The sequence below is a fragment of the Drosophila serrata genome, unplaced genomic scaffold (genome assembly GCF_035046125.1).
Source record: "Drosophila serrata isolate PLE 108 unplaced genomic scaffold, ASM3504612v1 contig_160, whole genome shotgun sequence".
In the NCBI taxonomy this organism is placed as follows: domain Eukaryota; kingdom Metazoa; phylum Arthropoda; class Insecta; order Diptera; family Drosophilidae; genus Drosophila; species Drosophila serrata.
In genome coordinates, this window is record NW_028257058.1 from 578,862 (window position 1) to 592,299 (window position 13,438).

The 13,438-nt window shown below is 38.6% G+C and overlaps 1 protein-coding gene across 1 annotated transcript; it reads left to right on the forward strand.

Moving 5' to 3' along the window:
* Positions 1-1,737: 1,737 nt before the first annotated feature.
* Positions 1,738-7,782, forward strand: lgs (BCL9 domain-containing protein legless). Its single transcript, XM_086826484.1, has 8 exons — positions 1,738-1,879; positions 1,950-1,959; positions 2,032-2,257; positions 2,310-2,630; positions 2,694-2,873; positions 3,114-5,018; positions 5,102-5,337; positions 5,463-7,782. The coding sequence occupies exons 3-8, from the start codon at positions 2,113-2,115 to the stop codon at positions 7,077-7,079; spliced, it is 4,404 nt and encodes a 1,467-aa protein (XP_086682610.1). The 5' UTR covers positions 1,738-1,879; positions 1,950-1,959; positions 2,032-2,112; the 3' UTR covers positions 7,080-7,782.
* The last annotated feature ends 5,656 nt before the right edge of the window (positions 7,783-13,438 follow it).

The window sequence follows — 13,438 nt, forward strand, 5'->3', positions numbered from 1 at the left end:
CCGGTCGCACGCGACATTTTGCAAAGCGATAATTCAAACTAAAACTGTACAAACATTGGTGATCACATATGTATGTCCTTTTGCACTTTATATTGACACATTGCATTCTCTGTGTGACATTAGAAAGCAAAAGTAAAAGCAAAATGCTTCTGTTTAAGAGATTGGCATCAAAACAAAACAAGCCATTTTTTATGACTTTTTTTTATAAAAACAATATTATTTGCGTTTACGGGTGTTTGACATTGATTTTTTTTTTTAATTTTAGGAAATGAAAAATTCTCTTAATCTTGATCAATCTGACCAATTTTGTATGTAACCATGTTTAATATACTCCTTTTTTAAGCTTTTTTTAGTTTTTTGAAAATTGCCCATATTTTAAATTCAGTATGCAAATAAAACCTTTAACCTTTCCAAATTGAATTTGAATAGTTTTAAAATATAATAAAACGACTTCTTCGTAAGCCCCGTTTAAAGGCTTGTACGGATATACGAAATTAAAAATACTAGAAAATTTGATGGAGATTCCACACGGAATCGGTTAGGAGACGGCACATTTTTAGTATTTCCGGAGTGGGGTACAAAATACAAATTTTAAAGTACGGAATGGTGAGGCTAAAACTGTTTGCGAGTGCGAAAAAGTTTATTCCTTTGAGGTGTGACCGCTCTTTTCACTATATCTTTGGCATTTTTGGAGGGCAAATGTTGCGGTCTCTTCTGAAACTAAAGGCCATTTCAACATTTAATGCTTTGTTATTTTTATTAACAATTGTCCTATAGCGATTGACCTGCATTCTAGCAGTGGGGTCTCCCTCGGACAGCTCCCAGACGCCTTAATACGACAGCAATCTGGAATACCTGTACAAGGATTTCAGATGATTCAATACGGGGTGATCGGTGTCCAGTACATGAAAGAACATTGTGGCACCAGAGTCTATACTTTTATACTCAATCCGCCCACCCATCGGGTCAGACTCGGATGAAGCCGGCAATGGAATCCAAATGGCAAATGTTTGGCGTTTAAAATAATCTGTTCCAGGATCATCGAGATGTCTCAGATCAGCAAGGCGAGTTTTGAAGCTTTCCTAATTTGTACTTGCTAACTATATCTTTCAAATTTATATTTCTCTTCAAGGTTCCCCTCTTCCCAACAAAATAATATATATGCCAAAAACACGAAATATGGTATTTCCCTTTACTAATTTAATTATATTAACTGTATCATATTTTCCCCACATAACTTGTTCATGGCGGGATCTATAATATAAAATATGTAAATTAGCTGCACGCGAGAGCGAGAGGCAAATGGTCGCGAACATCCTGTTTTATTAAAATTTGTAATCTTTTTGCAAGCCGCTCGAGAAATACTAAAAGTGTGCCGTCGGGAATCTCCTAACGCCATCCAACTTTGTAGTATTTTTCATTTCTTCTGTCCATACAGGCCTTTAAAATGACGAATAGCCGTTTTCAATGCTTGAAAACGTTGTTTTACCCTCGGCATACCGTACTATAGAAACGTGGCATCAGTTGGTATTAAGTAATTTTAAAATATATTTCTTTACGGTGTAATGACAAAAGTAAAAGTTGGTCACTCTGAAAAGGCATTAACTTCTATTTAATATTAAAACTATTTGTAATAGTTTTTATACGTTTGTTTTTATTTTTCATAAAGAGGAAATAGCTTCCTTATAGTGTTGGTATACATTTGTCCAGAGGATGTTGTTGCATATGATAGTAAAAACAACGTTTGCAAACCTTTGCATTCAATGAATGAGGACTATGTGCTTAATAGTATATATACACATATACACATACAAAAATTGTAAAAACTGACTGGAAGAACGATTTATGATTAAAAACTAGCATAGTTAAATGGAGACAGGTAAATACTAATGGATTGCGGTGTGATTGTTGGCTCCATGATGATTATATTAATTATGTTTTTTGTATAGTGTTAACAGTGTGAGCATATTTCCATACATAAGTATGTGTATGCGCTTGACAAGCATTTATATCAATATCAACATACATTAGATAGGAGACCCGGATATTCAACTGATATGGCCTTTTTTATCGCTATAAAGAATTGAGGAAACGTCGTTATCAACACCAAAAATGCCCCGCAGTCCATCAGCTCCAACACAGACGCAAGTTTCAAGCGCCTCAGATGCATCAACAACAGGTGCACCCACCTCTGTTGCGAGTAGGAACTCTCCAAAGTCAGTTAAGAGCGAGCCCCCTTTCTCCACATTGTCACCAGGTTCGTATTTACTTCCTTACTTGCCATCTTTTTCATTGATATATTTTTGCAGATCAAATCAAAATAGAGGATGAGAAAAATGGTCTATTAAATAATGATAACAAAAGCATTGCCAATCCATCAGGAAGCAGCAGCTCGGGCGGGGGTGGAAATAATAATTTATCTGCCGAAGGACAGCCATCCTCAGTTAACGCCGTTACTCCCATATTAAGGCAAAACTCTACAAGCAGCCTCAACTCTCCAAACAACATGAGCGAACATTCAAATAGCAGCACTCTTTCTGCTGCGCTTAACAGCTCTCAAATGGTCGAAAGTGACCTTGGTAAAGGCAAGCAGGAAGAGAAGAAGGTGCATGTAAAAGAGGAAGATGGAGGTAAGCGTCACGTAACTTATATTATTATGCTGTTATTTTATTTTATTTGATTTTACCAAATAGAAATGGGATCTAGTAAGGCGAAAGCAACATCAGCCGTTGCCATTAAGGAGGAGCCTAACGCCGATGTCTTAAGCAGTTTGGTGAATATGAAAAAGGAAGAAAGAGATAACTCTCCAAACATGTCGCCTTTGGGCTTCGGCTCCATTGGTGGTAATATCCAGGACACTGGCGCCAAGACTGGTATGTTCACTGGTAGCTCTTCAATATTTTATGCTTTAGAAGTTTTTTGTTTAAAGTTGATATTATATCTTATAAGCACTATACATATATGTATGTATAATGAATTGACTAATATTAATATTAATATTTCCAAAATAATTAGGCATACGAGAGCAGCTGTCATGTTATAATAACTAATAATCTTAGTACCTGTTCTTAAAGTCATATATACTAACTCTGCATTTGTCTAATGGTTTTTAGTTAAAACTGAAATGAATACAACCAGCGGCTCAGAAAAGGCATCTTCGTCCTCATTGGCCATAAATAACAATGACGAAATGGGCATAGAAAGTTCCAATTGCAATAATCAAATGAACCCTGATCTGAACAATGAATCTTTGAGTAATACGCCAATTTCAAGCATACTCGCTTTAGGATCTGGTGTGGGAGTGGGGCCAGGACCAGGATCTGGCACTGTACCGGGAGGAGTACCAGGTAACATGACTGCCAACACTTCGAGTGGTGGTAGCAACAACTGCTTGGATTACATGCAGCAACAGAATCACATCTTTGTATTTTCCACACAATTGGCCAACAAAGGTGCCGAATCGGTTTTAAGCGGGCAATTTCAAACAATTATCGCCTATCACTGCACCCAGCCGGCCACCAAAAACTTTCTCGAGGATTTTTTTATGAAAAACCCCTTGAAAATGAACAAGTTACAGCAGAGACATACGTCTTTGGGTATGCCATGGATAGGCATGGGACCGGGACCCGGATCAGCAGTTCCCCCTTCCAAGCAGTCACAAAAACCAGCTGGCAATCTCCTAAAAAATCAATATAATCCGGGTGATAATAAGCGCAACGCCTTTATCGATCATCCGGATCCCCTGCCATCAAATGAAAGCGATTTAATGTGTTGGGAGAGTGGTTGTTCCGCACCAAATGCACGAAGCAGTAATATCGATGTTACCAGCGAATCACAGGCCATTAAGATATTGGAAGCCGCAGGCGTGGATTTAGGACAGAGCTCCTCATCAAAGACTGGTAACATCAACGATCCGAGTCATGAAAATAACATTATATCGCTGCAAGGAGTCAAGGTTCCGGATGAGAATCTGACGCCGCAACAACGTCAGCACAGAGAGGAGCAGTTGGCCAAGATTAAAAAAATGAATCAATTTTTATTCCCCGAGAATGAGAATACCATGGGTGGTGGAACGAAGATGCCCAACGAACTAATAATGGGCATTCCAGGTGCAGCAGGAGGAGCAACTGGTGCAGCAGGTGGTTCCATCATAAATTCTCAAATGCGACAATTGAAACCAGAGCACCACATCATGACCACGGAAGATGTCTTATTGCCTGGTGATGTTATTTCCGATATGGGATCTGTAATAGGCTGCGGGGAAAAAAGCAACCTGCCATGTGGAGGACCAGGATCAGGATCAGGATCAGGCGTGGAAGCAGTGAGAGGAATGGTGAACTCAAACGAGCTAATGGCCTCGTTTGGCAATGATATATCAAAGGATCTACTTTCGAACCAGGAACAAAGTCTAACGCAACCGCATCCTCATCAACCAGGCGGTGGAGCAGGAATTGCTCATATGGAATGGCCTAAGATACAACAGCAGTTTTTCGAAGATCGTTTAAAGAGTGGGAAAGGTAGACCAGTGACTGGAGGAGCAGGAGGACAGCAGCTGCAGCAACCTTCTAATCCTATCGGCCAGCGCTCCTTGCAGGGACCACCGCCGCCATATCATTCCACACAAAGATCGGCCTCCGTGCCGATAGCCACACAACAATCGCCAAATCCTTCGAGCCCGAATAACTTATCCCTGCCCTCGCCGCGCACAACAATAGCGGGAGGTGCAGGAGCAACTGTCATAGGCTTGTCAACGAACTCGCCAAATGTGGAAGGCACAACGTTGGGATCAGGACCGACTGCGCAGACAGGTGTGGCATCTTCTGGATCGCAACAAGTAGGTGTTGTAGGGGGAGTCCTTTCGACATCCAAGAACTGTTTTCAATCGGACGCCCAAGAATCACCGCCGAATCAAAACCCGGCAAATCGCAGCCGAAATAATTTAAATAGCAATCCGAGCACACCGCTGTCTCATTTGTCTCCCAAGGAATTGGATACATTTGCCCAGTCATCATCTGCAGGTAATTTTATATATATATGTTCTCGACTTTTTATTCTTGTTTCTTTGCTTTAATTTTAATTTATATAAATAAATTCTTTAAAGGTGATAACATTAAAAGTCGACGACCCAGCCCAAGCCAAGGTGGTCCACCAAGGTCTCCGCCGGGAAACAGCCTAATTGAATCCAATATGGAGGTCCGCTTTCCTTCCTCATCTAGTCCTGGTGTGATCTTCAATCCTCATCCTCCACATTCTCATCCCCATCCGCATATGCAAAGCAATGCCAATTCAGCATTAAATGCTGCCTACAAAGTAAACACACCGAATATACAATTAGAGGTAAGTAATAGTGATTTTACCTGCTTTATTCCGGAGAATAGTCCTTGGGACGCAGTCGGAGGTGTTAGAACCGGTTGTACTCGTTCAGAACTTATCTTTAATTGGCTTCAATAACTCCATTTCAGCGTCAAATTTCTGGAGGATCTGTTCAGTTCGCTCGCCGTTCAGACAACATACCCCTAAATCCCAATAGTGGCGGCACTCTTCGTCCGTCGCCGCAAAACAAAATGTTGTCCCAGAGCTTTGATCCCATCTCTTCGCTGGCTCAGATGTCTCAACAGCTAACGAGCTGTGTGAGCAGCATGGGAGGCAGTCCCAGTGGCGGTGCTTCTTCCGCTGGTATGAATATGAACATCCCGGATATGAACATGGAGCATGCGTTGCTAGCAGGCCTGGATACTGCCTCTAGCTTGGATGCACTTAATCAGACCAATAGCTGTCATCCCATTAATCCGGCAATGATGAATTCGATGGGTCAGCAGCGCCTGATAAATGCTAAAATGTGTGGCCCCGGTCCAAATTTTAATCCAAATTCACCCAATGGCCTTGGTTCTGGTCCGATGCCTGTGCCTGGCCCCGGACCCTCACCAGCTAACTTTCAAGGCCAAGGTGGTGCTCCACCCGGTGCCCGTTTAATGGGCCGAATGCCTCTGAATTTCGGTTCAAATTTTAATCCAAATATTCAGGTAAAGGCCAGCACACCGAACACCATACAGTATATGCCAGTGAGACCGCAAAATGTTAATAATAATAACACTAATAACAATAATGGAGGAGGAGGAGTAGGAACTGGAGGAGGAGCTGGCAATGTACGAATGCCGCCTAGCCTGGAGTTTCTTCATAGATATGCCAATCCACAAATGGCTGGAGGAGGAGCTGCTGGCAACGGTGCTTCGATTGATGGTGGGCCGGGAATTATGCCAGGTATGCCAGGGATGATGGTGGGTCCTCCTGGGGCCGGTTCCATGCTCATGGCTTCACCCACCGAACAGCAGCAGAAGATGGCCAACAATCCTGGCAACAACTATTTTCAAAACTGCAATCAACAGCTTGCTATTATCGAGGAGGATGGCGGAGGTGGAGGACTTGATCCTGGCATGATCATTGGCCATCAGCCTTCCATGATACGGGGCATGCGTCCCCAACACAGCAACATGTTGCGTCCCCATGTTATGGGTCCACGACTACAGCAGCCTGTTGTTAACAGGCAGCTACCGTTTACAGGGCACGGAGCTGATCTGGATTGCAGTAGTGCAGGGGATCCCACAGCCTTCTTTAACAGTGCCAACGGGCCAACAGCTGCCTTATTGACAGCCTCGCAACAGCAGCAACAGCAGCAGCAGCAACAGTCTCAGCAGCAGCAGCAGCAGCAGTCTAAGTCTCAGCTTCTAAAGACCATAATGCCAGCGGGAATGTGTCAGAGCCAGGCGGGAGGAGTTGGGCAGATGCATCAGCTACAGGGACAAGGGCTGGGACCGGGACCGGGACCTGGATCCAATAATAATAACATAAACGTACCGTCTAACGGTGGAGTAGTTTCCAATGTTAATTTCGTGGGACCATCTTCAAACGATCTGAAGTACGCGCAGCAATATCACAGCTTCCAGCAGCAGCTTTATGCCACCAATACAAGGAGCCAACAGCAGCAGCAACAACAGCAGCAGATACAGCAGCAGCAAGGAAATATGCTAACAATGCCTCCAAATTTATCACCAAATCCAGCATTTTTTGCTACTAAATAAAGTTAATAGAGCAGAGAACGCTGCCAGCTGTGTTGTCCTTGCCATGTAGATAGAGTGACTTGTATTAGAGAAGCGCCTTTCTATTTCTCCTTTTCCACTGCTCGCTCGCTTCTGTTAATATAATACAGCCTATGTAATCGAACCAAGCAATTCAACAGGAATGCAGAGCTAATGTTGATCGAACAGAGGAAATGCCTGCTGAGCGAAACTGCAAAAATTGTTCCCCTTGTAGATCGATTCAAAATACTAGTCTCCACATGTTAAATGCATCTCCCCTCTTCCTATTTAAGCGTTTTACACTATACATATTTTCAAAATGTAATGTGTATTTTGTATCTAGCAAAAACAAAATATTTTTTTCGGATTATAGAAGCAAAGTGAAATAAGAATAAGGGCAGCTCCCGAATATATATTCAAACAAGATGAAAATGCCGTGATTGCTTCATAATACATACATATGTACAAAAATTACATCGAAACCTTCTTTCAGTTTTTTTCTAGCAGATATGTTTCTTTATATTCGTTACGAAATGCGTAATTTATATTTGCTGTTCTCTGTGTTCAAAATGCAAAAATTGAGCAAATAAATATATGTATGTAAAACAATTCGTAAACCTATTTGTAATTGAAATGTTAAGAAAGAACTGTAAATTCTTCCATTAAAAATATGATAATAAAACCACAAACATTAAAAACGTTTAAATACTTTAAAACATTTTATTCCTTTTTGACTTAACAAACAAAAAATGAGCTTCGGGGCGGCATTAAATGGAAAAATACACAGATTGTTTTGATTTCTTAAAATAATTTTATTGTATTTTTGTTTATGTCTTAACATACTACTTAAAACTAATATTTCTCTTAGCTTCTGCTCATCAAGATGATAATCTTTAAGGCGTTCAGTTGGAGAGACTTGTTCGTAACTGAGAAATATGAAGTGACAACTTTCCATCACGGTACTGGTGAGTATTAAAGCTTATTTTTGCCTGTGTTAAGAATATATAATTTATATACCTGAGTGGAATAACTTTATTTAATAGTTACAAAATTTACAAGTTCGATTTGGGGTCTTAAAAGATTTAAAAAGGAGGCATGTACATATTTCTACACATTTTTTCGTTCAGCGTTCTATGGGGGTGAGTGTATCTTTCGGGAAGTTGAAAGCAACACGAAAACAAAATGGTTGGCCGAACGAGAGAGTTGTTCGAGAAACCATCCACGATTCGGAACAAATCCACCCTCATTTTGCCACAGTTTTACTACAAAAAAAAGAACAAACAAAAAAAATGGAAAAAACAGGAGACAATCGACAAATCGGACACTCCTACTTAGTTCGAGGAAGTAAACACAAAATGGTGTAGAGAAAAGAGGGGTTAAAGTGTTGAATTCGCAAAAAAAAATATTTTTTTAAATTTAAACTATATATACATGTATATTTTTGTGTTATTAAACTTAATATGGTCATTTTGTAAATTAAACAAAAAAGGAAACTAACTTTGTCAGTCCAAAGTGTATATGCATTTGCAAATATAAATGATATATGTATATTTCTGTTAAAATCAACGAAGTAATTCCTTCTTCCTATACACACTATATCTACAGTATTGCAGTCCCAGAATTGCATTTAACGATAGTTTCTAGATTTCAGATTTTTATTAAATTACAAGCGAAATTGTAGAATAATACTAAATGACTATATCTCCAATTAGATGGAAATATTTTAATATTTATTATTATTATTATTATTATAATATTATTTTATTTTATTTTTATTTTTTTCTAAAATTGTCGCACCTTTTCTTTAGCATTTATATTATATAGTCTTCCGACACGGCAATTTCTGACTTACTAGTGAGAGAATACAGAAGACTAATTGTTTCATACAGATAACTTAAAAACTGAGAGACTAGAAAAATCGTTTTAAATTTTATGAAAATCGGACTACTATATCATATATATAGCTGCCATAGGAACGATCGAGAAATTAATCTAATTAAAAATTAAACTTTAGCAGTATTTCACATGTCCATCACATGTCATTTTATGGTTTGGTTTTAATTTTATGAAAATCGTAAACTGAACTGTAAATATAATATGTATAGGTGACGATAATTAATGTAGGAATTGTCTCGTTGTTTTTTAACTCAAATATAAGTAATGTATATTGTATTAATTATTAAAGATTGAATATGCAATCTGCAAGGGGATACAAACTTAGGCGTGCCGAAGATAGCTTCCATTTTTTTCTGGATCTCTTTCAGTTTGCATGATGTACATTCTAAACCAATCCATTTTGGTTAAAGAAAAAAATACATTAAAACGTTATTTTAACTCAAATATGTTGAAACATAAATGAGTTTTCCAATTTTCATATTATTTTATTATTAATATTTCGATTGTTCGAATGTTAGCTATCCGATCTGACTGATTTACTACATACCTCAAATTTGTACAATTTTTACGCATTCGAGAGACTAGTTTGCATAATAGGGGTCAGATATATGCATATTTATATTGAGTTTGTATATTTATTAATTAGACAATACTTCAAATGGAATGTACATTTTCGTATCATTGCATTCATCCCAATGAATTATGTTACTAACGTTAATTAGGGCTGGCATAATGGTAAATTTAAAACAAAAGCTCCTCAAGAATTTGTTCGAGGTAACATTACTTGTGCACTCAATATATCTATGTTTGTGGAACACAACTGCACAGTTTACTTTCCAGTTTCGTTTATATTTCCTTTGTCTTTGAATTAAAATCCTTAAATTGTTGAGGCGGACTTTCGCGCCTATTGCAAAATAGAACGATATCAGAGTAGGCGCGTAATTTAAATAACTGCAAGTCAGTGCAATTTCACTGTTACTCTCGCCAAGTGCACTTGTGTCTTCACTGGAATTGATTATCCTTGCTCAAGAAGAATTTTAGAAAACTGATGGTAAAAGTGCGCTGCGACTTCGTCTCCGTCTTCTTTACTTGTTAAAAACTCCAACTGCGATGGCTCGTAGCCAAATCCGAAATGAAGGTTTGTCAAACTCATACGGAAAAGCACGGTCTTCGCAGCATATATGCCACATGTGAGAGCGAAGGATGTGTGGTGAGTTGCGCCCAGAAGCTAAAGAGCAGGAGAGCACACGACAGGCGAATATATGTATATTTTTTAAATCGCGACAGAACGCAATGAGTGAAACCAGTTTGACCAGTTTACATTATCGGTCCCTGTTCCGGGAGGCCGAAGGTCGGAGTCATCGGACATATATGCAAATTCTAATAGAACTGACCCAACCCCTACACGGCCACGGGCTCGTCCTTGTCCTAAGCCCAACCCTTACGTACGGGTTTTGTTCTCCACAAGTGTCTGTGTCCTAGACCGGATTGCGGACTGCGGACCGCGGACTGCTGCCCTTTGCCTAGCGTGAGAAACCAGTTTTCCGTGATGATGCGATGCGTTGCGAACCCCTTCTTGGTCAGAGAAGTGTCCGGTAACGGACTGGCATTGGGACCCCGGTCCAGACGCACTCGCACGCACAGCTGCCAACGGCTAAGGAGTTCCTTTTGAAAGCGGTCCGGTTCCAGCTCCTAGGGGGTTGGTGTTTTCCAGTTTGCTTTTAAGATCTCATCTAATTTGCATACGATGATCCCTAATATGCACGAGGCACGCAGAGTGATCCAAGTCTGATTTGCTTATTGCCAGCAGATACATATTATGTTTTCCGTAACCATTACAAACTACATTGAAGCAGGTTCGACGTTGATGCTCGATTGGAGAAGAGTATACATTGGGCCTAAACGATTTCAGTTTAGTTTTTAATAGTTAGCAAAGAGTTTGGATATGCCTTTAGAACTTTCTACAGATTCGAATATAAAAATATATAATACATAAGAATATGGGCAATTCTCCAGAAAGGTCCACAGCGGCCAACAAATTAAAAGTTCTTAAAAACGAATGTTTTTAATATGGTCAGATTGATCAAGATTAAAAGATTTTTTATTTTCTAAAATAAATTGCGAAATAATTGATGTCAAACACGCTTAAACCCAAAAAAAAAGTCATAAAAAAGGCATTTTTGTTTTCATGCCAATCTCTTAAACAATAGCATTTTGCTTTGACTTTTGCTTTCTAATATCCCACAGAGAATGCAAAGAGTCAATATAAAATGCAAAAGGACATTACGATTACCAATATTCGAACAGTTTTATTTTATATTATCGGTTTCTAAAATGTCGCGTGTGACATGTGTACATAAGTACTTAACATTTTAAAGTCAAACAAAATACATTACTGAGAAAATTGATTGCACAATTAAATAAAATTTATTGCATCATGTTTTTTTGCAAATGTGACTGTCGCGTGCGAATGCAATACATTTCAGTGAATATCTTGAAAAGGAACAAGGGCCCTAAATCGATCTTAGCACCAATTATAGTTTTAAGTTTCCTATTGTGTAAAATTAAAATAAAGTCTTGGCACAGGTTCTTTTCTTGAATGCGTACGAATGTCGTCGCATTCGACACCAGAGAATTACCCATATACAATATATTTATTTGAATATATACTATATAAAAATATATGTATACTTTGTTATTTATTTTTTTGGAGGCTAACCGTAGACACGTTACTCTATTCGTTGACCTAAATGTGTAAGGAAGGAAGAAAGGCTTCTGCTGCGGTCTTCGCTTTCGCTACACACAATGCCAAAGGCAGTGCCAATGCCCAACTTTGTGTATAATTAAACACGACTGTACCAAGACATCATTAGCGAGGGATTTCTTTGCTCCTTCCACGCCCATTCCCATGCCATTCAATCGCCATTGCCATTGCCTCGCTCCCCCTGAACACCCCCAGACCTGTGCCGCGCTTTTTCTTCCTTTCTCGCCAGCTTTTTCTGGCTTTCCTCTCGCCAGTTGATGATTTAAAAATTTAATGCCTCGTGGCTATTAATGAAAGAAAATGCTCGCGTAATAAAACAAAAACGGGCATTGTGGGCCAAGCCGAAGGGATGTCGGTGGTGGAGAATGGGGAATGGGGAATGGAGTGGGGAAAGAGATGGTAGATGGTGGAGGTGGAGGTGGAAGTGGAGAGAAGTCCGCTGATGGCAGTGGTGGGTTTCCTTAAGGATTGCCTAACTGGACCGAACAGAAATAGGACGCAGAGCAGGCGAGAAAAATCAAAAGAAAAAGAAATAAATATGGCGCGCGTGTTGTGCGCAAAACAAGAAATTTTAAATTCAAATATTGATGATGAACGGCGCGGGGATGGCGAGTACGAGATGGCAACCAATTTTCTTTTGACAGAGAGGAAGAGCTGGATTCTGGACGAGGTGCTTGGGCTTTTTGTTTTTCGCTTTGCTTTTTTTTGTTGTTTTTTTTTTTATTTTAATAGAGACCTGAGTTGGGGGTGGAAGAGAAATAAGCAATAATGGTGGAGGAGGTATGGCATTATGTCCAAGAAGTCACTACAAATTTCCACGACGGAAGGCCTCTACTCGGTGGTGGTTTCGTTTCTTTCCACCTTATTCAAATCATTTTTTTAAACGCTATCCTTCGCAGTATTTCTTTTTCGGGTGTATATATATTGCTTTATACTTTTTTATAGAAGTATCAACAGAATTACGCACTGCGACTCTCCGCTTTTATTACGGCTAGAAACTGGCAAAATAGTGTTGTTGAACTTGAAGTAGGAGCCTAGGCAAATAACTATCAACAATAATTATTAATTTGGTCTAAAGAAAACATTTTCTTAAAATGAATTTCCTGGAAGAATAGCTTAATTCTTATTTAAGCATTCGTACTGTACATTTATAATACTAACTTTAAATATTTTTTAAAAAGAAAAGTTCCAACAGTTGCTGTAGCAGGCCTCCCTCCGAAACCATCTATAAATATCGTTCGAGTAATTTATAATCAAGCAAAGAAATTAGCAATCAGAACTCCTTGTTGAAAATAATTTCGTGTACAGAAAATCCTTTTAATCGGACATGCAAAAGTTTTATAAACATTTTGAAAATGTAGGTTTACCGTTTGGAAACTTGTCGGTTTAACCGTCGGCTTCCTTCTCTCCGCTATTTTATTAAACTTTTTCATTATTATTAGTATTATTATTATTATTATTAGTATTATTATTATTATTATTATTATTCGTATTATTCGTATTATTTTATTTCATAATTTTTTTATAACGATTGGAAATTTTTTAGAATAAAAATTATAACTTTACAGTTTCAACAGATTTTCATTAATTTAAGATAAATCCATTTCAAAACTTCTTTCATTTTTTTGTTTTTGTATAAAAAATCGTATTTTATATATTATATATTATTAAAAAACAAAAACAATTCTTAAAGAATAAAATT

Excerpts from the sequence above, each read along its gene's own strand:
- lgs (XM_086826484.1), top strand. The coding sequence starts at position 2,113 with ATGCCCCGCAGTCCATCAGCTCCAACACAGACGCAAGTTTCAAGCGCC. Across the intron at positions 2,258-2,309 it reads TTTCTCCACATTGTCACCAG|ATCAAATCAAAATAGAGGAT; the intron begins GTTCGTATTTAC and ends ATATTTTTGCAG. Across the intron at positions 2,631-2,693 it reads TGTAAAAGAGGAAGATGGAG|AAATGGGATCTAGTAAGGCG; the intron begins GTAAGCGTCACG and ends TTTACCAAATAG.